At 38.1% G+C, this 25,770-nt stretch overlaps 1 protein-coding gene across 1 annotated transcript; it reads right to left on the bottom strand.

Annotated features, from left to right (window-relative positions):
- Positions 1–1,798: 1,798 nt before the first annotated feature.
- Positions 1,799–25,770, bottom strand: NXPH2 (neurexophilin 2; the record flags this gene model as incomplete). The annotated part of the gene is made up of 3 exons (XM_079710696.1): positions 1,799–2,542; positions 24,314–24,391; positions 25,627–25,770. 3 exons carry the CDS (start codon positions 25,768–25,770, stop codon positions 1,799–1,801), a joined length of 966 nt encoding a protein of 321 aa, XP_079566822.1.

Below are 25,770 nucleotides of genomic sequence, written 5' to 3'. Positions count from 1 at the left end.
GAGGAAAAGAAACAAGAACAGTCTTAAAAAAAAAAACAACCCTGAAGCCATGTGACAGATTTAGCAAATTCTTTTTATTTACATAGAAATGCGTACACATACTTTCTCTGTACACAGAAAATTCTAAGTTTATATACATAGATGGTTCCCACATATTTTACAATAAATAGTATTTTAATCTTGTTTCTAGGTGAAAATAAAAAGATGTCTCAAAATATTTCACACCAACCACAAAATTACAAAAGCGCCTGATGAACTCAGAGCAAAAATTTCAAGCCTGTACTACCACACACTAAGTCTAGTACAATTTTTACAAGAGACAAAAACCAAACACTGTGCAGATATCACCAAGAAAAGGAAAGGAATGGAGATGCAAAATAGAGATGAGTGCTGCTGGCTTTTTGAACAATGTAGTAAGAGCATTTTTGTTGGTTAGGACTGGTCTTCCTTTAGTCCTCAATTTCATGTTTTACTTTAACTGATATTTTACAGATAAGAAGGGGGAAAAAAGTTAACGTCTATCATAAAAAAGAGTAACTATTCCATGAGTCTTACAGGTTCTAGAAACCTTTGTACTGGTCAGTCAGACTGTCTTTCTGTGCTAATTCAAAGACCATCCAGTTCTATGACACAGGATGACTGTCGACCCCCTCAGAGAAGATGAGGAGGACACGGTGTGAAGCAACATTATTAGGAAGTCATCTCAAAAGACTGGTGAATCATGCATCTTGGTTATTAACACTTAATAATAAGTAGCAGTGTTTAAATATACTCTTTATTTCCACAATTTGATCCCTCATGTAAATAATTAAATGCAAGGAGAACTTAATCTAAGAGGCTAGAAATAATGAATATATCATCCCGGAATTTCCTCCTTCCAATTCCAATTTCTTTCCCATTCTAGCCTAGGAAACAATCACTTTCTCTCAATTTAAGAGTTGTTCTACACCTGTATATAAAAATCATACTACCAAATGAATAGAATGAGGTTAAAGTGTGAATACAGATTTATGATATTTTTGACCACCTCACAGCACTGAATTTGACAAAACAATCTAAAAACATCCTGATCGTCATTATTGTTGAACTGACTTACAATATATCCAGATTTGCTTTCTTAATACACTAATGTTACTACTCACGTGAGAATCCTGAGGATGGTGACCAAATCAGGGCTAAGTGCTTAAACCCCACTCCACTCAATTCTAGCTCAGATAATAATGTATTTCATTCCACTGTGGCACTGTAACTTCACACGTGAGTTTTGAAACAAATTTTACCCCTTCATCTCTCATATCAGTAACAGCACAGATGTGGGAGAAAAGACAGCAATAAAAAAAGAATTCAGTGTAAGAAATGCAATTCATCTACCAAATACAATCTTTTCAGTTGCTTTACTGAATCTGCTATTTTAAAGGTAATCTTCCAAAACATACTTCAAAGGCAGGCTCATTTCAAGAGCAATGTTTATCACATGCATAATTTGGTTCTTTCCTGTTACATGTTGCTACCATCGACTCTTAGAGAAACAACAATACCTGGAGGACTTAGCCATCCTATGTGAGAGCGATGGCTTCATACACAGTTTTACTCTTTAGATTCAGGTACTTATGATCAAAACAAACACAATTCACATTTAAAGATGTTTCTTTTTCTTTCAAGTTTGAAAACCTTATAGGGAATGAAGGTTCACTGCCAGAAACAAAAGGGATCCTTTACCATGAAGAGCTGGGCTTGGTTCTTGGTCATTCTAATTGAATATATATTTGTCCTTCCTTTCTATTGGCTGTAGAAAGATTCAGCCAGAAGATAAGTATGGAGTCTCACTATGGTAATTGTAGTCAGGACAGACCTTTTGCACAAGTTTATAATCAACACTGTAAAAGGCAATGTAGATGCAAATGACCTTGAAGGGCTTGGAACACAACCAGGAAACGTGGCTCTGAGTCTGCTCCTGGTAGCAGATCTTGGACGGGTCGAAGTTGCACAGGGCAGTCTTCTTCGCCCGATCTGTTTTTTCATACTCAATGCGACAATTGAAAGATTTGGATTCCTTGGTCTCCAAGGTAGACTGTGGGGAAACTTCAAATTCCACCACTTTGGAGGGGGGTACCAAACTCACTGAAACATTGCCCAGGCCTGTGGAATTATGTCGGAAATAAACACTGAAGGTTCCATTTCCATGGTCAACGATTTTCCCTGTGATGAGGAGGTTGAGCTTAACAGTTTTAATGTTGGAATGGAAGTCGCCCCATCCAAACATTTTCTTAAATTTTCCCGTTTTCACTATTGGCCTCCGTTTAGTTCTTGCCAAGGGCTCCTGAACCTCCGTGATATTGGCCAGCCAATCCCAAAAGTTTTCCAAGCTGTCTGCATACGCCAAGTGTCCGGGCTTGGGGACTGGAGACTGTTTAACAAACAGGCGCAGAGGATTGATGATCCTTGAGTGTACCACGTTTCCCACCAGTGTCCCCGCAACATCTTTGTCTTCCCAATCCAGCCCTTCTGTGGCATGCACCACCTTTTTACTGTCACAAAACAGCTGTTCGAAAAGAAGAAAGAAAAACACACTTTAGGTTAGGCTTTGAGTGCACACATACCAAAGCCAAAGCACCAGGTTAATTCTTGTAATTTATTTCAATTCCTGCTAAATAGCATTTCACACACACAGCTGGTCTCCACAGTGTAACAAGACGACCATTTAATTCAAGCAATGTAATCCATGAGTACAAAAACGGAAATGATGAGATCAAGAAGAGAGTACAGTTGGCTCTTTGTATCTGCAGGTTCTGAATCCAGTGGATTCGACCAACACTGAATTAAAGTTAAAAACAAATGAAAACCCCCTCCAACACTCCAGCCCCCAGCCAGAGATTTCCAAAAAGCAAAACTTGAATTTGTCATACTCTGGCAACTATTTACATTGTATTAGGTATTATAAGTAATCTGGAGATGATTTAAAATATACAAGAGGATGTGCATAGGTTACACGCAAAAACTAAGCTATTTTATGTAAGGGACTTAAACATCCCTGGATTTTGGTATCCAAGGGGATCCTGAAACAAATCCCCCATGGATATCAAGGGTGATTGTATTTCATTTTAATGGGTTGATGTGGTTTTAGTCTCTGTTCCCTAATCTTTACAATTCTATCTTCCCAGACTGGGGGAAATAGTATATTTTGGTCTCTTATTTCATAAAAACATTAAATTTGTAAGATTTTTTTTTTTAGATAGAAAACAACTCTAGAATGCTGAGGTTTCTATCATGGAGCTAGAAACCACCTGAATATAAGATATTGATAAGACTCTTAAAATATTTTTGCAGATACTAAGGGTATTATTGTATTCAAAGCTTATGACATATAATTTCATAACTTCTGATATAATTCGACTTCAAATTCTGTAACAAAAAGTAGAGTGAATAGGAAGTTCTACAAAAGTTTTAGTTGAAAAAATATAATTTCAAATTTAGCTGCCTTTATAGAAACAGAAATAAATTGGAAATGTACATTTTGAATTAATTAATAGACCTATTGTTGATAAATTAAATTTTGTTACAACTGAATAATACCCTGAAAGATAGGATTGCCAGGAAAGAGTCATGTGCATGTGTTTTATGGATTCCACAGTATTTTGATTCAAATCATACCCACTGAAACATAGCACTTTATTTGCATTTGATTTTTCTTATTCTTTTTGTAGTGTAAGAGTCCTCATGATTTCTAAAAATCATTTAGCTAAGTCAATATGAATTTTGAGGGACAGAATCATAATATATGAAACTGTTGCCTGGAGTGAATATTTACAGATGAGTTATAAAGTCTGGAAAATAGAGGTTTCTAGTGGAAACACAGATAGCCTCTTATCTCGAATGGCACAAACCACTCTGGTAATGATTCTCTGGAAAACTGTCAGCAAGATGAAAAGGATGAGAAAGAAGTGGGGCTGTGTTTATGTAGTTTCCACAACCCTTTCAAACTTGGCAAAGCACCTGGTAAAACCAGTCTCAGATTGTTACAAAAATTATTGCTTTCAATACAATTTTGAAAAAAAAGCTTGGATTATTAATATTGCACTTGACTACATGGTAGAGTTTAATAATATGAGGTTACATTTTATATATTCATAAAAGTTTTAAGTTCTAATAGAGTTTTGTGAGAAGTGTTTTCATCTATAGCTTGTACCCAAATACTTTAGAGGAGAAGTCCAAGGACTTAAATATATGTGTAGATTTTTCCTTTTTTTGCTTTGGTGGGGAGGGAGCACATAATAACGTATTGGTCCCTTTGATTAATTTCCCAAAGGCTTTCCCCCACTCAGGTCTGGTATTTTTAGAAATTCTTTTCTCTTTACTTAAATTACTGAGGTTTGTCAAACTGCATGCTGCACGTTCTTACTGTTTTGAAAACCTAAATCCGTACTACCTTTTCTTAGGGGCTTACACATCCTGAGTTGATGCTTCTTTCTCTCTCCTGGCATTAAAGGGCTGGCATATTCACCAGGGAAAGAGGGATCATTACTCAGGATTTCTGGCTCAAAACATTCTGGGTATTTCTGATACTGTAACTAGCTTTCTGTCTTTGAACACTCTTAATTATAATGTGCACAAAACCTCATTCAGATCAACTGGTCATACAGCCCATGAAGGTCAGTACAAGGCTCCAGATATGACTTGAGTTTCCTGGGAACTGATGCAACCTGGTCCAAGTGACTTGTCCTGTTCTCTCTCCAGGGAGACATTCAAGGACACATGGGCAGATAAGAAACCCCTTGCTGATCAAGGTCCAATTTCTCTTCTCTCTGATTATGATTCTTGCTGTCTATTATCTATTTTTTTGCCTGTTTCTGGAATTTCATGAGATGTGCCTTGCTTGGTCATTGCTCACAGTCACAACTACTGTTCCTGAGAATTGCTGGTACTCAAGAGCTTCTCCTTTACTTCCTGATCTCAGCTCCCCTATTCGTACAACTTCCTAACTTCTTCCCTCGCTCCTGCCTTCCTTTCTCTCTTTCATAGGGTAAATTTCCCCTTTTAGCTTGCTTTTTCAAAATAACCCCCAAAATCTCAATTCTTACTTTTACACACCATGCTCCTGATGAATACTTTATTAGCAGAATTAAGATCCATTTTCCATTCAAAAATATTTTTTCATTTACAAGTATGACGACACTCTTCACTACCAGGAGAAACATGCTCTCTTTTTTTCTTAAAATGTTTGTTTTACATTACACATTTTCCTGAGTTTTTTCTGCCTGGATCATTTTTCTTGATTTAGTCCTTTGCCTGATTTTTCTCCTTCCTTTTCTGTTATTGAAAACCTACGAACATTGAACCCATTGTTCAACAAGAAGTCTTCAATCATGTAGAGTCTCAAGTTAACTGGTATTAGCGTATTTTAGAATACATGATGGGTCCCCTTATGAGATAGACATTATGAGATCCTTCTCTTATCTCTTGGACTTCTGATGTGATGGTTCTGAGATTAGTCAATAATAATTACTCAAAAAGTCATTTATTGACTTTTAAAAAACTGAAGATTTTCTTTGTAGTAACATGGTGTAGCAACTTGACCCAAACATATGTGACTCATCCTAAAGAAATATGAGCGTAAGAAAAAAAAAACCTAAGCTTATCAAACAGATACATTAGACATGATTATTTGCTTTTAGAAAGGCTCTTCAATTCTTCAGAAAAGATTCTCCAGATGAGAGCTTAAAATGAAATTTGATTCCTAAAAAATATATTCTAACACAATACTCTTCAGGTTCAAACCTGCTCAAGGAGCCCTTGATTTTAAGGTTGGCCTATATAAAAATAATCAAATTTAACTATTAAGCACAGATCTATACTTGTTCTCTGTTCTGATGAAAAACAGTCACTGACAGTTCCTTAGACAAAAAAAGTAGATGGATGTATCTTTTTGTTTTTTTGCTTTGCCCTAGACCATCGCATTTGTCACTTGCTTTGATAACATTAAACAAGGTGAGAAAAGCTGTGTATAACTTCATCTGTTTTTTACTCTAAAATGCATGGACGGTTCTTACAAGTACTGATTTCCAAATCTAAACCCAAATTTAAAAAAACTATTGGATGATGATGTATTGGTAGAAGAGTATAATTAAAAGGGTAAATATACTTCTAGTTCTCTTAAAAAGCCAACAATTGTACCTCCTCTCCCAACTTCCTCTCCCTTTGGTGTAACTTGTTCAGCCTTCTCCCTGAAACATTTTCTTATAGGCATGCATCACTGCTGAGAGGGCACCCTCTCCTAAACAGGTCTACAAAGACAGTTGTGTGACCAAAGTCCCCAGGGCTCATGCTTCACCTCAAAAGACCTAACCAGGAATGACTGGGGTTTGGATCAACCACAACCCTGCCTGCACTCATCCATAACCTCCCAATATGAAAGCAGCATGGTGGAAAAAGCATAGGGTTTGGTGCCTGATGACCTCATCACCCCCTTAGCTTGAAGTATTTGATGTGAGCCCAAATTTTCTCACCTTTATGTCCTTTGCTGTTTGATTGTAAGGACTAAATAAAAGAATGGATGGAGATTTCCCTGGTGGCCTAGTGGTAAAGAATCTGCCTTCCACTGCAGGGGATGCAGGTTCTATCCCTGGTTGGGGAACTAGGATCCCACATGATGCAGAGCAACTAACTAAGCCCTCGTGCCACAACTACTGAGCTTTCACGCCTCAATGAGAGAGCCTGCGTGCCGCAAACTACAGAGCCTGTGCTGCAAGGAAAGATTCTGCAGGCCTCAACAAAGATCCCATGTGCTGCAACTAAGACCTGACGCAGCCAAAAAAAAAGAAAAAGAATGGATAGAAATTACTGAGCCCAATCTCTTGCAAAAGGCATTCAGTGACTGCTGGCTCTTGCATGGTCCAAAGTGTAGTCCCATGCCTCCTATCCAAGAATTGTTTTCGAAGGATTATATGGTCTCCAGTCTCCAGGAAACTGATTAGTGGTTAATCAAGCAACTTGTTCAGTGCCATATGATACATTAACGAGTAGAAATTGACCTTCTCAACCCCAGAGCATCAATCAAATGCTTCCTCGTGTTTCCAGTCTCGCTGACATCTGAGTCATATTCATATCACAGGGACAGGTGAGCTCTTTTTGCCAACAAAATGTGCTTGTGGATCTTTGATTCCAACCTACAAAATGAGTCAGCAAAGGATCTGAAAGTACAATGTGTCTGGCAGGTGCCCTCATTCCTATATAGACAATTTCGGTGATACAGCCTGCTGGGAGAGGACCGTAGGTGGTTCTGAGCCTGTTGGCAAACCACTCTGTCCAAGGCAAGGTTGTTAGATGTTATCTGCAAAACACAAGGCTGTATCCCCCAATACTTTTGTACTTGCTGGGGCTTCCTATGCTAATATCAGTATCACTGCTATATTTTGTCCCACCATATTACAATAATAATGCAAAAACATTTAACGGCATGCACAAAATGGAGTTTAAAAAAGGGAGAAAAAGAGGAATTGCTGTGCTTTATCTGTTTGAACATTCCCTGATTTCAACACATTTATCAAAGCTTAAGTAATTTATGTCTTGGCAGGGTGTATCAATTTCACAAAGCACACACATTAGCTAGATACAATGATATCATATTAGCTTTTTCTGCGTCTTGGAGAGGAGCTCAAAAAGATTAATAAAACCTCAAACCTTCATCAATTAAATGAAGCAGGTGGAAGGAAGGAAATAGAGGAAGAAGACTGTATTTCATTTCAGTTCTTTTGTTTTTAGGGGGGAAAAGAAGCTGACAGGTTCAAATCATTCATCATAACAGGCTGGAGTTGAATTTCGCTGATAATTAAATGCATTTTTTCCCAAGAGGCAGAGAGGGTGCAATGAATTTTATAGTAGCAGATGTGAGAACTGTCACAAATTATGGAAATAATTTATGAACTAAAAAGCATCTTCCTTTGCAAATACTATACCAGAAGATCTTTTTTTTAAACTATATTTGTTATGTATTTTTCAATAAACATTTTATTTTAGAATAGTTTTAGTTTACAGAAAAGTTGTGTGGTACAAAGAGTTACCAGATACCCTGTACCCAGTTTCCTATATTGTTAACATCTTACACTTGTCACAACTAACGATCCAATGCTTATACCATATTATTAACTAAAGTCCATACTTTATTCAGATTTCCTTAGTTTTTCCTTAATGTCCTTTATCTGCTCCAGGATGCCATCTAGGGTCCCACAGGACATTTGGTCATCATGAATTTTTAGGTTTGTCTTGGCTGTGACCATTTCTTGGTCATTCCTTGTTTTTGATGACCTTGAATGTTTCAGAGAGCACTGGTTAGGCATTTTGTAGAATGCCTTTCAATTTGAGTTTGTCTGATGTTTTTCTCATGATTAGACTGGGCCTTGGGGAGGAAGAATACAGAAGTAAGGTGCCGTTTTTGTCACTTCATCTCAAGGGTACATGCTAGCAACGTGACTTAATCACTGTTGTTGTTAATCTCTGGCTTAGGTAGGGAAGATTTTTTTTTTTAAGTTTTGCTTTCATAATTTTCACAAGGCTTGTACATTTTTGTTATCATAAGCTTAGTTTAATTTACATTTAATTCAGTGGTACTTGGTTTCGGATTGATTTTTAAAAAAATGTCAGGAACTCTCAAGCATTTCAATTTATAACCCTTTACCACATCACTGAATTATCTCAAATAACGTCAGAGTTGTTTAGGAAACCCTACACTATTCATAAATTATTCTGGCACTCTTATGTGCTATAAGTATGTCTGTCATCATCAGTTATTATTATTGCTATTTTATATTATTTAGTATTTATTTCTTAAAAATGGGGCCCATTTTGTTAATTGATAGCTCAATAAAGAAGAGCTTAGTCTACAAATATCTCACATGGAGTTGGAATTACTTGCTTAACATATTAGATTCAAATGTCCCTTTTCTCAGTTTTGGAGCTCCATCGTACTTGACTCTGTACATCCAATGAGTCAGTATCAACATTTATGTGGGGCTTTCTTTGCAGGTCTGTTTACCAGGGGGAATGGAGCTAAGGAAAGACAGCCTCACAAAGCAGACTTCTACATTCATAGTAAGTTGGGTGCTGCAGGACCATGACCACTACTTGCTTTCCCTTGGCATCTGAGACAGTCAGACCTTTGCCGTAATTATGGGATAACCATCTTCTATATGTCCCTCATTGTGATAGCTTTGCTTCTTCCCTGTCGCTGCATGTGGGGATGGGTCCTAAACTGTGGGGGGCAGGGAAAGAAGAGGGGGAGGAGATTTGTCTACACCCATAAGTAATAGAAAGGAAATGAAGGGCATTTAAAATGTGAGCTTCTGGGGTTCAAATTCCATTCAATGTATAGCATGCCATTATCAATTCAAGTAGCTCTATCCTAACAGGTATTATTTTTTATTTGTTATTTGAAGAAACACCTGTGGATGAAATATCAAGACCAGCCTTGCTGTGCCAGTCTGGGGTTTAGCAATTCTAATTGACACGTTTATTTAGCCCCTATTGATTCTTCACTTATACAGCACCAGGAAGTTGAAGGAGATGCTTCAACTTCCTAAGAAGTTGAAGCTTAGCTCTTCAAGCTCACTGCTTCGAAATACAGCTCAAGAGACTGGATGAACTTAACACACCTTGTTTAAGAAAGTGGGAAACCTCAGTTTAGAAATATTCTCACTTTATTTTTGCAGGAGTAAGTTTATGGCTCCACTGATTTTTATCTTTGCCTGCAATCCTATGAGTGCTACGGTACTCCCACATGGCACTTGCAAATTATTGGACTGAGAGAAAAACTGGAGTGTCCCAATCAAGTCTGTGGCTGAATTTCCGTAAGTAAAAGATTGTTCTAAGAGTGAAGGAATGAATGAAAGATGCAGGGGCGATGAACTCAATCAGAACAGCTAAAAACCAAAGCAGGAAAAAGCAAGCAATGGAAACAGTAATGCTTTGATTTCCTGGAAGGAGTTGGAGTCAGGAACCCTGGGATGGAAAACTGGTACTGTCACTTAGGTCCCATCATCTTGTGCAAGCCATGTGCCCCCGAGCCTGGTCTTCTCAAAAGTTAAATGGTGAAAAGGAAAGGTTGGAGTTGCACTTCAAGGAGATGAAGGAGGCTCTGAGGTAGGAAATGAGCTAGAGTGAGGTGGGTCCAGGGGCAGGAACACCTGTAAGGAGGTGAGTTCTGTAGTCCAGGGAAGAAGTGGGGAGGCCGGAAACCTTGGTCACAACTGCATGTGTTCGTTTCTTTTCTTTTTTTCTTTTTTTTTTGCGGTATGTGGGCCTCTCACGGTTGTGGCCTCTCCCGTTGTGGAGCACAGGCTCTGGACGCACAGGCTCAGCGGCCATGGCTCACGGGCCCAGCCGCTCAGCGGCACGCGGGATCCTCCCGGACCGGGGCACGAACCCACGTCCCCTGCATCGGCAGGTGGACCCTCAACCACTGCGCCACCAGGGAAGCCCTATTTTCTTTTTTTAAAAAATTAAATTATAGTTGATTTATAATACTGTGTTAGTTTCAGGTATACAGCAAAGTGATTCAGTTATATATATATATATACATACACACACATATATACATATATATACATATTATTTTTCAGATTCTTTTCCATTATAAGTTTATTACAAGATATTGAATATGGTTCCCTGTACTATACAATAAGACCTTGTTGTTTATCTATTTTACATATAGTAGTGTGTATCTGTTAACCCCAAGTTCTTAATTTATCCCTCTCCCTGTTCCTCTTTGGTAACCATAAGTTTGTTTTCTATGTTTGTGAGTCTGTGTCTGTTTTGTAAATAAGTTCATTTGTGTCATATTTTAGATTCCACATGTAAGTGATATCATATGATATTTGTCTTTCTCTGTCTGACTTACTTCACTTAGTATGATAATCTCTAGGCCCACTTATGTTGCTGCAAATGGCGTTATTTCATTCTTTTTTATGCCTGAGTAGTATTCTATTGCATATATGTCCCACATCTTCTTTATCCATTCATCTGTCGATGGACATTTAGGTTGTTGCAATGTATTGGCTATTATAAATAGTGCTGCAATGAACGTTGGGGTGCATGTACCTTTTGAATGCATTCATTTTTAATCACTGATTCAACATGTATCTATCAAATGCCTTCCAGGTTCAGCATCTGTGCTCTGGGCACTGGGAACACACTGCTAAACAGGGCAGATGCAGTGCCTGTCTTCATGCGATTTGCAGAAGATTAGGGAAAAGGAGCATTACATATATAATCATAAATAACATCCCACTGATGTATAGTTGTCATAAGAGCCTGGAAATATGTGTATATATGTCTATATCTATCTATCTATCATCTATCTATGAACAGATAGATATATCAGGCAGGGAGCACTAGTCCTAATAAAGGGAGGCAACGGGCAGGGGGTGAACAGAATTGAGAAATTAATCTTTATTCTTTATAGAGAAATGAAACCCAAGATATACTAGTTGATTGTTGAAAATGAATGAATCAGTGACAAGAAAATAAATCAATCTTGGTATTTATATTTCTTTTCATCTTATTCCAAATCGTATATTGATTTGCTTATAATTATTAATGAGAGTGTGATAACAATATAAGACAACAGTTATATTTTTCCTAGTGAAACACTCATTTTTTCTTTTCTTTTCCAGCTTTATTGAGGTATAATTGACAAACGAAATAGTAATATATTTAAACTGTACAACATGATGATTTCATATATGCTTACATTGTGAGAGGATTCCTACTGTCAAGTAATTTAAGTAACACATCCATCCCTTCACATAGCTACCTTTTTTCTCTTCTTTTTTTTGGTGAGAACGCTTAAGATAGGGTTCTTAGTAAATTTCAATTATACAATACAGTATTATCAATTACAGTCACCATGCTATGTTAGATGCTCAGAACTTATTTGTCTTATAATTTAAAGTACATGTCCATTTCTTTTAACAATAAATAGGCTCCAAGTTTCAGTCAGTGCTAAATTCCTTACTTGGAGGTCTTGTGCTTAGGGGTGGCAACCTTAGCAGGCTTTGTGTTTCACCCTTAAACCTCCTAAGAGCTGTTGAAGGTAACAATAGATGTTTTTTTGGGTTCTAGGACAGTCAGACCTTTGCCATAACTGTGGTGTAACACTTTTCTATTATCCTATATAATTATTACAATATATATTAATGCTTCTTGATAATGAACCAAGTATGTTCTGGGTAAATAACAATATTTTGAAATAATGTAGGTTTGCCTTTATGTTTATAGGTGTGTCAATTTATGCTAATAGGCAACAAATCTGGCTAATGTCTATGGTTTTCACAAGAACTGATGAATGCTCTAAATGAAAGGTAGAGAGGACTTTCAAGATGATGGAGGAGTAAGACGTGGAGATCACCTTTCTCACCACAAATACATCAGAAATACATCTACATGTGGAACAACTCCTACGGAACACCTACTGAACGTTAGTAGAAGACCTCAGATCTCCCAAAAGGCAAGAAACTCCCCACGTACCTGGGTAGGGTAAAAGAAAAAAGAAAAAACAGAGACAAAAGAATAGGGACGGGACCTGCATCTCTGGGAAGGAGCTGTGAAGGAGGAAAGGTTTCCACACACTAGGAAAGCCCTTCACTGACGGAGAAGGGGGTGGTGGGGAGGAAGCTTCGGAGCCATGGAGGAGAGCACAGCAACAGGGGTGCGGAGGGCAGAGCGGAGAGATTCCCGCACAGAGGATCGGTGCTGACCGGCACTCACCAGCCCGAGAGGCTTGCTGCTCACCCTCCGGGGCGGGCAGGGCTGGGAGCTGAGGCTCGGGCTTCGGAGCTTAGATCCCAGGGAGAGGACTGGGGTTGGCAGCGTGAACACAGCCTGAAGGGGGCTAGTGCACCACGTGTAGCCGGGAGGGAGTCCGGGAAAAAGTCTGGAACTGCCTAAGAGTCAAGAGACCATTGTTTCAGGGTGCACAAGGAGAGGGGATTCAGACCACCACCTAAACGAGCTTCAGAGACGGGCGTGAGCCACGGATATCAGTGCAGACCAAAGAGACGGGCATGAGACACTAAGGCTGCTCCTGCAGCCGCCAAGAAACCTGTGTGCAAGCACAGGTCACTCCCCACACCTCCCCTCCTGGGAGTCTGTGCAGCCCGCCACTGCTAGGGTCCCGTGATCCAGGGACAACGTCCGGGGTAGAACGCACGGCACGCCTCAGGCTATTGTAATGTTATGTTGGCCTCTGCTGCCGCAGGCTCGCCCTGCATCCATACCCCTACCCCACGCCTGAGTGAGCCAGAGCCCCCTAAACAGCCGCTCCTTTAACCCCCTCCTGTCTGGGCAAAGAACAGATGCCAGAGGGCGACCTACATGCAGAGGTGGGGCCAAATCCAAAGCTGAAACTCAGGAGCTGTGGGAACAAAGAAGAGAAAGGGAAATCTCTCCCAGCAGCCTCAGAAGCAGCGGATTAAAGCTCCACAATCAACTTGATGTACCTGCATCTGTGGAATACCTGAAGAGACAATGACTCATCCCAAAATTGAGGTGGTGGATGTTGGGAGCAACTATAGACTTGGGGTTTGCTCTATGTGACTGACTAGTTTCTGATTTATATGTTTGTCTTAGTTTAGATTTTAGCAGTTGTTGTCATTGGTGGCTTTGTTTATTGGTTTCGTTGCTCTCTTTTTTTATTACTTTTATTTTTTATTTTAATAATATATTTTTTAACTTTTTATTTTAATAACTTTATTTTATTTAATTAAAAACATTTTTTTCCCTTTCTTTCTTTTTTTCTTCTCCCTTTTCTTCTAAGCCATGTGGCTGACAGGGTCTTGGTGCTCCGGCCAGGTGTCAGGCCTGAGCCTCTGAGGTGGGAGAGCAGAGTTCAGGACACTGGAACACCAGAGACCTCACGGCCCCACGTACTATCAATCAGCCAGAGCTCTCCCAGAGATCTCCATCTCAACGTCAAGACCCAGCTCCACCAAATGACCAGCAAGCTCCAGTGTTGGACACCCTATGCCAAACAACTAGTAAGACAGGAACACAACCCCACCCATTAGCAGACAGACTGCGTAAAATCATAATAAGTTCACAGACACATCAAAACACACCACCAGACTTGGTCCTGCCCACCAGAAGGACAAGATCCAGCTTCATCCACCAGAACACAGGCACCAGTCCCCTCCACTATGAAGCCTACCCAACCCACTGAACGAACCTTGCCAATTGGGGGCAGACACCAAAAACAACGGGAACTATGAACCTGCAGCCTGTGAAAAGGAGACCCCAAACACAGTAAGTTAAGCAAAATGAGAAGACAGAGAAACAGCAGATGAGGGAGCAAGGTAAAAACCCACCAGACCAAACAAATGAAGAGGAAATAGGCAGTCTACCTGAAAAAGAATTCAGAGTAATGATAGTAAAGATGATCCAAAATCTTGGAAATAGAATGGAGAAAATACAAGAAACTTTTAACAAGGACATAGAAGAACTAAAGAGCAAACAACCAATGATGAACAACACAATCAATGAAATTAAAAATTCTCTAGAAGGAATTAATAGCAGAATAACTGAGGCAGAAGAATGGATAAGTGACCTGGAAAACAGAATGGTGGAATTCTCTGCTGTGGAAAAGAATAAATAAAAAAGAATGAAAAGAAATGAAGAGAGCCTAAGAGACTTCTGGGACAACATTAAATGCAACAACATTTGCATTATAGGGGTCCCAGAAGGAGAAGAGAGAGAGAAAGGACCCAAGAAAAATATTGGAAGAGATTACAGTCGAAAACTTCATTAACATGGGAAAGGAAATAGCCACCTAAGTCTGGGAAGCACAGAGAGTCCCATACAGTATAAACCCAAGGAGAAACATGCTGAAACACATAGTAATAAACTTGGGACAAATTAAAGAAAAAGAAAAATTACTGAAAGCAGCAAGGGAAAAATGACAAATAACATACAAGGGAACTCCCATAAGGTTAACAGCTGATTTCTCAGCAGAAACTCTACAAGCCAGAAGGGAGTGGCATGATATACTTAAAGTGATGAAAGGGAAGAACCTACAACAAAGATTTCTTTACCCGGCAAGAATCTCATTCAGATTTGATGGAGAAATCAAAAACTTTACAGACAAGCAAAAGCTAAGATAATTCAGCACCACCAAACTAGCTCAACAACAAATGCTAAAGGAACTTCTCTAAGTGGGAAACACAAGAGAAGAAAAGGACCTACAAAAACAAACCCCAAACAATTAAGAAAATGGTAACAGGAGCATGCATATCGATAACTACCTTAAACATGAATGGATTAAATGCTCCAACCAAAAGAACAAGGCTTGCTGAATGGACATAAAAACAAGACCCAGGGCTTCCCTGGTGGCGCAGTGGTTGAGGGTCCGCCTGCCTATGCAGGGGACAGGGGTTCGTGCCCCGGTCTGGGAGGATCCCACATGCCGCGGAGCGGCTGGGCCCATGAGCCATGGCCATTGCGCCTGCGCGTCTGGAGCCTGTGCTCCGCAGCAGGAGAGGCCACGACAGTAAGAGGCCCGCGTACCACAAAAAAAAAAAAAAAAAAAACAAGACCCATATATATGCTGTCAACAAGAGACCCAGTTCAGACCTAGGGACACATACAGATTGAAAGTGAGGGGATGGAAAAAGATATTCCATGCAAATGGAAATCACAAGAAAGCTGGAGTAGCAATACTCATATCAGATAAAATAGACTTTAAAATAAAGAATGTTACAAGAGACAAGGAAGGACACTACATAATGATGAAGGGATCAATCCAAGAAAAAGGTATAACAATTATAAATATATATGCACCCAACATAGGAGCACCTCAATATATAAGGCAACTGCTAACAGCTCTAAAAGAGGAAATCAATAGTAACACAGTAATAGTGGGGGAATTTAACATCTCACTTACACCAATGGACAGATCATACAAAATGAAAATAAATAAGGAAACACAAGCATTAAATGACACAATAGACCAGATAGATTTAATTGATATTCATAGGACATTCCATCCAAAAACAGCAGATTACACTTTCTTCTCAAGTGTGCCCAGAACATTCTCCAGGATAGATCACACCTTGGGTCACAAGTCAAGCCTCAGTAAATTTAAGAAAACTGAAATCATATCAAGCATCTTTTCTGAACACAACACTATGAGATTAGAAATGAATTATAGGGAAAAAAACGTAAAAAACACAAACAAATGGAGGCTAAACAATACGTTACTAACTAACGAAGAGATCACTGAAGAAATCAAAGAGGAAATAAAAGAATACCTAGAGAAAAATGACAATGAAAACACGACGAACCAAAACCTATAGGATGCAGCAAAAGCACTTCTAAGAGGGAAGTTTATAGCTATACAAGCCTACATCAAGAAACAAGAAAAATCTCAAATAAACAATTCAACCTAACACCTAAGGGAACTAGAGAAAGAAGAACAAACAAAATCCAAAGTTAGACGAAGGAAAGAAATCAAAAAGATCAGAGCAGAAATAAATGAAATAGAAACAAAGAAAACAATAGCAAGATCAATAAAACTAAAAGCTGGTTCTTTGAGACAATAAACAAAATTGATAAACCATTAGCCAAGCTCATCAAGAAAAAGAAGAAGAGGACTCAAATCAATAAAATTAGAAATGAAAAAGGAGAAGTTACAACAGACATCACAGAAACACAAAGCATCCTAGGAGACTACTACAAGCAGCTCTATGCCAATAAAATGGACAACCTGGAAGAAGTGGACAAATTCTTAGAAAGGTATAACCTTCCAAGACTGAACCAGGAAGAAATAGAAAACATGAACAGACCAATCACAAGTAATGAAATTGAAACTGTGATTAAAAATCTTCCAACAAACAAAAGTCCAGGACCAGATGGTTTCACAGGTGAATTCTATCAAACATTTAGAGAAGAGCTAACACCCATCCTTCTAAAACTCTTCCAAAAAATTGCAGAGGATGGAACACTCCCAAACTCATTCTATGAGGTCACCATCACCCTAATACCAAAACCAGAGAAATATACTACAAAAAAAGGAAATTACAGACCAATATCACTGATGAGTATAGATGCAAAAATCCTCAACAAGATACTAGCAAACAGAATCCAACAACACATTAAAAGGATCAGACACCATGATAAAGTGGGATTTATTCCAGGAATGCAAGGATTCTTCAATATATGCAAATCAATCAATGTGATACGCCATATTAACAAATTGAAGAATAAAAACCATATGATCATCTCAATAGATGCAGAAAAAGCTTTTGACAAAATTCAACACCCATTTATGATAAAAACTCTCCAGAAAGTGGGCATAGAGGCAACCTACCTCAACATAATAAAGGCAATGTACGACAAACCCACAGCAAACATCATTCTCAATGGTGAAAAACTGAAAGCATTCCTCTAACATCAGGAAAAAGACAATGATGTCCACTCTCACCACTATTATTCAACATAGTTTTGGAAGTCCTAGCCACGGCAATCAGAGAAGAAAAATAAATTAAAGGGATACAAATTGGAAAAGAAGTAAAACTGTCACTGTTTGCAGATGACATGATACTATACATAGAGAATCCTAACGATGCCACCAGAAAACTACTAGAGTTAATCAATGAATTTGGTAAAGTTGCAGGATACAAAATTAATGCAGAGAAATCTCTTGCATTCCTATACACAAATGATGAAAAATCTGAAAGAGAAATTAAGGAAACACTCCCATTTACCATTGCAACAAAAAGAAGAAAATACCTATTAATAAACTTACCTAGGGAGCCTAAAGACCTGTATTCAGAAAACTATAAGACACTGTTGAAAGAAATTAAAGATGATACCAACAGATGGAGATATATACCATGTTCTTGGATTGCAAGAATCAATATTGTGAAAATGAGTATACTACCCAAAGCAATCTACAGATTCAACGCAATCCCTATCAAATTACCAATGGCATTTTTTACAGAACTAGAACAAAAAATATTAAAATCTGTATGGAGACACAAAACACCCCGAATAGCCAAAGCAGTCTTGAGGGAACAAAGTGGAGCTGGAGAAATTAGACTCCCTTACTTGAGATTATACTACAAAGCTACAGTAATCAAGACCATATGGTACTGGCACACAAACAGAAATATAGATCAATGGAACAAGATAGAAAGCCCAGAGATAATCCCATACATATATGGTCACCTTATCTTTGATAAAGGAGGCAAGAATATACAATGGAGAAAAGACAGCCTCTTCAATAAGTGGTGCTGGGAAAACTGGACAGTTACATGTAAAGAAATGAAATTGGAACACTCCCTAACACCATGCAGAAAAAATAAACTCAAAATGGATTAAAGACCTAAATGTAAGGCCAGACACTATAAAACTCTTAGAGGAAAACATTGGCGGAACACTCTATGATGTAAATCACAGCAATATCCTTTTTGACCCACCTCCTAGAGAAATGGAAATAAAAACAAAAATAAACAAATGGGACTTAATGAAACTTAAAAGCTTTTGCACAGCAAAGGAAACCATAAACAAGATGAAAAGACAACCCTCAGAATGGGAGAAAATATTTGCAAACGAAGCAACTGACAAAGGATTAACATCTGAAATATACAAGCAGCTTATGTAGTTCAATATCAATAAACCAAACAACCCAATCTAAAAATGGGCAGAAGACCTTAATAGAAATCTCTCCAAAGAATATATTCAGATTGCCAACAAACACATGAAAGGATGCTCAACATCACTAATCATTAGAGAAATGCACATCAAAAGAACAGTGATGTATCACCTCACACCAGTCAGAATGGCCATCACTAAAAAATGTACAAATAATCAGTGCTGGAGAGGGTGTGGAGAAAGGGGCACCCTCTTCAACAGTTGGTGGGAATGTAAATTGATACAGCCACTATGGAGAACACTATGGAGGTTCCTTAAAAAACTAAAAATAGAACTACCATATGACCCAGCAATCCCACTACTGGGCATATACCTTGAGAAAACCATAATTCAAAAAGAGTCATGTACCACAATGTTCATTGCAGCACTATTTACAATAGCCAGGATATGGATGCAACCTAAGTGTCCATTGACAGATGAATGGTTAAAGAAGATGTGGCACATGTATACAATGGAATATTACTCAGTCATATAATGAAATGAAATTGAGTTATTTATAGTGAGGTGGATGGACGTAGAGTTTGTCATACAGAGTGAAGTAAGTCAGAAAGAGAAAAAGAAATACCGTATGCTAACACATATATTTGGAATCTAAAAAAAAAAAAAAAAGGTTTTGAAGAACCTAAGGGCAGGACAGGAATAAAGATGCTGTTGTAGAGAAAGGACTTGAGGACACGGGGAGGGGAAAGGGTAAGCTGGGATGAAGTGAGAGAGTGGCATGGACATATATACACTACCAAATGTAAAATAGATAGCTAGTGGGAAGCAGCTGCATAGCACAGGGAGATTAGCTGGGTGCTTTGTGACCTCCTAGAGGGGTGGGTTAGGGAGGGTGGGAGGGAGATGCAAGAGGGAGGGTAATGGGGGTGTATTTATACGTATAGCTGATTCACTTTGTTATACAGCAGAAACTAACACAGTGTAACACAATTATACTCCAATAAAGATGTTGAAGAAAATAAATAAATGAATAAAAGATAAAACAAAACAACCGAATTTTTTTCTCGTAATTATAGCGTCTATACCTCAAGTGGATGTTTTCAGTTTTTGGTGTGTACACTGAATATAAAATATTTATTGCCAATACTGATTTTCTGTGAAATGCTTGCAATAATAGAAATAATGTACCACGCATAGATTGAATAGATCACCTTCCATTAACAACGAAGGCTGTACCCTTAACTATTTTATAGTACATCAAAAATATGTAGTCCTCTGTCCATCAAGGAAAAATAATTATGACTTTCCAGGATCAGGCAGAATGAGCTGAGTGCTCCAAACTTGTGAATTTATACCAAGCTGGGAGGATTGGCTTTTCCATGATAACAGGACTGGCATATGCTACTAGAGATAAATTGATACAGATCTGTACAAATATTTTTAAAGGCAGCTGGCTTGCCCCCCCTGGATATCCTGGAAGCATTTATTAATGTTTTTTCACAGTGACAGTCATTGCTAAATGCCAGTTCGGAAGAATAACTGGTTTGTTTGATAGATTTGTTTATAGTGCTGTTCTTGATAGAATACATTAATTATTTCACTGGGGTAGTATTAGTTCAAGCCAGGGACCCCCAAAGTGACCACTGCTATACAACATAGAGGTGGCCTGCAGATCCCACTATAGCTGAACAATTGTAGAACCAATAATGAAACGTGGTCTAAGGCATCATTTATGTTGCATATATATATAGCTTATATAACTGGATTGCTCTAACAATTCTGTCCCGTATCCTTCAGTTAAAATGAAACAACGACCTGCTCAGCAGGAAGAAAAAGGAAAAACCCTGTTATGATAGAAATTAGCATCCCATTAAATTTTTTGCTTGTAAACAAATTTTGGAAAGCATTTTCTCTGGGTCGAAATTTTGCAGAGTATCATCCCTGCTGACAAGAGAACATGTATCTGCTGGACAACCTACAATGCTATATTGATGATTAGTAGTATGGCTTGCCCTGAAGTCATATTTCTGGTGCTCCATTACAGAACTGTCACCAGATTAAAAGAAGAATGACATAAAGGGAATGAAGAATGACAGAATCAAACATATATCAATGTATTAATTGTACCTATTTATATTTTGTGGCGTCATGTGGCATTGTTTCAAAATTCATCTTGCAAGTTGAAAAACAAATGATTGCTTAGGAGAAGAAAGCTAAACAATGGACGTCCTTTCTGCTGAGAGTAGCAAATTCATTTTACCTTCCAGATATCTTTTAATAGCTACCCTTTACATTTTTCTAAATTGATATAGGAACTAACAGGAAACATAAATGTGAAGACAGAAATCTTAGTAGTAAGAGCCAAAAAGCTAGATTGCAAGGCTTGGCATAGTTTTATTGCTAAGGTTAAATATGGCAATTCTTATTTTATCTTGATGACAGTAATCTGGAAAATCGATGACACAACCTCTGCAAAAAATCTTACACACACACACACACAAGCCCACATTCTGACACACAGAAATATCACGTGTATAAACGCATGTGTGCATGCACATACCATAATTTCTGTAAACATTTAAAAGAAATGGTGTGATACTAAGTGAAGTAAGCTAGACAGAGAAAGACAAATATCATATGATATCACTTTTATATGGAATCTAAAAAATATTATACAAATGAACTTATATACAGAACAGAAATAGAACCACAGGCAGAAAACAAACTTATGGTTACTAAAGGTTTGGGGGGAGGGATAAATTAGGAGTTTGGGATTAACAGACACACACTACTATATATAAAAAAGATAACCAACAAGGACCTACTGTATAGCACAGGGAACTGTACTCAACATTTTGTAATAACTTATAAGGGAAAAGAATCTGAAAAAGAATATATATATATATATATATATAGATAGATAGATAGATGGATAGATATAAAACTGAATCAGTTTGCTGTATACCTGAAACTAACACATTGTAAATCAACTATATTTCAATAAAAAATAAAAGAAATGGTGTGAAAGAAAACAGACTTCATTTTGTATTCGCAAGCTGCATAAAAGGGGCTCTTTAACAAATTATGAACAGACTAGAGGTAAATTTTAAGATGCCTTGTGTTAGAGGGCTGCTAAATGTTAGGTTATGGCTATACTTCCCAAGTAAAACAGGGTCAGAGTGCAATCTCATTTAACCCACGTTTTGCAAAGTCACAGAAGGTATTCTTTTGATCATCTAATAGAAACAGTCCTTTCACTGTTAAGGAATAAGTGACTCAGCATGGTAAGTGGCACTGTCTCTTTTCACCCCCCATCCTTAGAAGCCCCATCCAAGTTTTCAATGAGAGAGAAGAGCTTTGCATGACAGGAACACATAAATACTTCTGAAATATAATGGTCTGGGAAAGACAACAGGCATCTGTGTCTTGACCCCTAAAAGTTGGCATTTAAAAAGGAAAGTTTGCAACAGAGGGAAGAGCAGTGAAAGGAGAAGTGGAAATGGCAGATACTGTATTTTTTATGCCAGTTTAGGCAGAGTTTCAATGCAGGATGAGGTAACATGGCAGGTTGGTGGGTGGACAGGGCAGGAGACAGGGGTTAGGAGAGGTGTACTGTGTATGGCTTTGTACTCTACCATCAAATCCATTTGATATTTCAATCTTCAGGTACCAGTAATCCAGCAATTAGCACGTACTGCCTGTGAGGGTTAGTTTTAATTGCCAACTAGGCTAGGCTCTAGTACTCAGGATTCAAACACAAGGTGCAAATACCAGGTGCTGCTGTGAAGGTATTTTGTAGATGTGGTTAACTTTGCCAGTAAGTTGATTTTTCTTTTTTCAGTTAAAAATGTCAGCATTTATTGATTACATCTTTCACCAAACATTACATTCAGTAATTTAAAATAATTTTTCAAATGGTTTTAGATACACAGATGATATTTCACTTAAATGTAAATATTCATAGTCTATTGGGGATTTTTACAGGATCCTACATAAATGTGCTGCTTTATGATGGTCCAACATAAGTATGTTTTGTAAGATCAGTGTCAGTTTCCACACACAAAAAACATCTATTTAATAATAAAAAAAACCTCAATGCATATTGCTTGTGTATATGAAACTGATAACTATGTCAAAATTATTTTTGCATTAATCATTCCTGACATTTATGCTGAGAATTACAGAGTCTCTGTAGCCTGAGAGGACTTCAGAGACTTGTCCAAGGTCTAAGTATTGAGAAGTAGCAATAAGTCTAGAAATCAAGTCTTTTGTATCAAGTCACTGCTCTTTCCACACTAATACTGTAATGGACCTGACACACAAAAAAGCTTGAACAATGTAATATAAATAATAATATAACATTTGCCTTATAAATAAAAATTTTTTCTAAGTACAAAATGAAATTTACTCTAGAAAATGAAACTAAGAAAGCTGAAGAAAATTAGTCTTTACAATTACTAATATTTTAATATTTATTTATATGTTCTCCAAATGTAATATAAATAATATATATCTTATATATTACTTTAATTGTTTTTAAGGAAAATACATTGTATTCAGTCACATAATAATTCAAATGGTCTAGAAGAAAAAAATCTTACTATTACTAAGAGTAAAATCTAAATTCTAATCTGGGTCAGTTTCCCCTAGACCTCCTCCTTAGATCTTGAAGGACATTTTACTGTTCCATCATTTGGGATCATGGATCATTCTGGGAAGAAGCAAGCTCACTGTCCTCTGGGTGAGCTGGGGTAGCAGCCCCTCCCTCGTAGCCCAAGGAGGTATTGTCAGCCCTGGTCTTTGCATCCATGGCTCTGCCCTCAGAGTCATTCTTTCTTTATTTTGTCCCGTCTCTGTGCCTCAGTCCAGGCTGGAAAAGTTTCTTTCTTTTTTTTTTGACTGCCCCGCGTGGCACGTGGGATCTTAGTTCCCTGACTGGGGATCCAACCCATGCCCCCTTCAGTGGAAGTGCAGAGTCCTAATCACTGGACAGCCAGGGAAGTCCCTGGCAACGTTTCTGATGGCATAAAATTCTTAAAACCTTGTCAGTTTCCTGTGTAGTTCACTGGGGTCCAAGCCATCACTAAGAGCGCCCTCCAAGCATCTTTTCTGGATAAGTGTGTCTCTGCTTCTTGTTTATGCTGAGATGGTTGATTGGATCCATGTGTCATACACCCAATATCTTCAGCAAAAGTTGTTCAGTCACACCCTTTGGTGTTTTCTCCAGAGCAAACAGTTTGACTCTAAGTAGATTATTCTTGATGTTGTGAGTGGGCCTTATCCAATTAGTTGAAATGTCTTAAAAGCAAAACTTCTTCCCTGAGGAAGAAGACATTCTGCCTCAAGACTGCAGCATCGACTTTTGCCCAAGAGTTTCTGGGGTCTGTCCTACGGTGTCAGAATTGCCAGCCCCCATAATTGCAAGAACAATATTTTGAAATACAGCTCTTTAGATTATCTATCTGTCTATTATCTCTCTCTCTCTCTCTCTATCACCCATGTCTATCTATCTATCTATCATCTATCTATCTATCTATCTATCTATCTATCTATCTATCTATCTATCTATCTATCATCTATCCTACTGGTTCTGTACCTTTGAAGAACTCTGACACACTGCCATTTGATTTTAATAATTATATTCACGTGTGAATGTCTTATTTTCATGATTCAATTATACCTCTTTCTTTCTTGTCTTCTCCATAGAACCTAATACAGTGGACCCTTGAACAACATAGGTCTGAACTGCATGGTCCACCTATATGCAGATTTTTTCACTAATTACGCATTACACTACTACACGATCTGTGGTTGGTTGAATCTGTGGATGCAGAACTGTGGATATGGAGGGCTGAATGTACCCAGATTTTTGACTGCAGGGGGTGGGCAACCCTAACCTCTGTGCTGTTCTAGGGTCAACTGTATAGGGATACTTGATGGTGACTTAATTGCTGGGTCAGACTTAGGATCAAGGGACTCCATGTGGCTCCTAGAGGAAACTGTGAAAGTTTAGATCACTGCACTTGTCATATTGTTTATTATTATTATTAGTTATTTTTTACTTGACTCTTCCTCTTGTAAACTCCTTGGTGGCAGCTACCATATCTTGCTCACCTTTATGTTTCCAGCATTCATCACGGTGCCTGATTCACAGTAAGTGCCCAGTAAAAACTGAATACGTAAATCTGACTGGCAGGGTGGAACAGCCTGGACTTTTCACAACTTTTTATTTCTTTAGGCCTTACTCTTAGGACACTTTGGAAAATGCTTTAAATCTTAAATAAAATGTAGTTGGTAAAGGAGTTAAGTAAGAAAAACAGTGGAGATGGAGAGTAAGGAGTTACAAGTTGGGAGAATGGAACTGAATAATAAGTAATGATAACTGGATGGAAGAATAATGAAACCTCTACTGTATAGCACAGGGAACTCTACTCAGTAATCTGTGATAACCTATATGAGAAAAGCTTCCGAAAAAGAATGAATATATGTGTATATATAACTGAATCACTGTGCTGTACACCTGAAGCTAACATAACATTGTAAATCAACTATACTCCAATAAAATTAAAAAAAAATTATAGTGATTCGACATAAAAAGAATAATGAAACCTAAATAAAAATGTTAAAAATAATATTTGAAAAAGTTAGTAGGAATTATTAAAAGAATTAATTTATAGGGTGTTACTTTCAAGGGGTCCTCATACCTGTGACTTCATCTAATACCTATAAGCTAATATTAATTCACAGGCCTCCACCTTCAGCCCAGACTCTCTCTGAAGTTCATGATCTGTATATCTCCCTTTTTAAAAGACAGCCTCACTTTAATTGAACCATGAAAAGTATACACCACCAGTTTTGCACTTTGTAAAACATAATATGCTGCCTTCATGGTTGTGGAAGTAGCAGTTAACAATGAGGATAGAAGGGGATTGGGAAGGCTATGTGCTCTCTGTTATAACTCAATGGAGTGCAACGCTTCCTCATCCGACCTACTGGGCTGACGTTTATGCCTGCACAACTCCCTGAACTTCTAGAAGTACCTTGCTGACTACCGGCACAGCCAGGTATATATCCTGGGAACTCTCGTTCAGTCATCTCATACTTGGGTAAGATCAGCTGTGGCTTCTTTCTTGCCAT

The sequence above is a fragment of the Hyperoodon ampullatus genome (assembly GCF_949752795.1).
Source record: "Hyperoodon ampullatus genome assembly, chromosome: 8".
NCBI classification, from domain to species: Eukaryota; Metazoa; Chordata; class Mammalia; order Artiodactyla; family Ziphiidae; genus Hyperoodon; species Hyperoodon ampullatus.
This window is presented reverse-complemented; position numbering and strand designations above follow the sequence as displayed.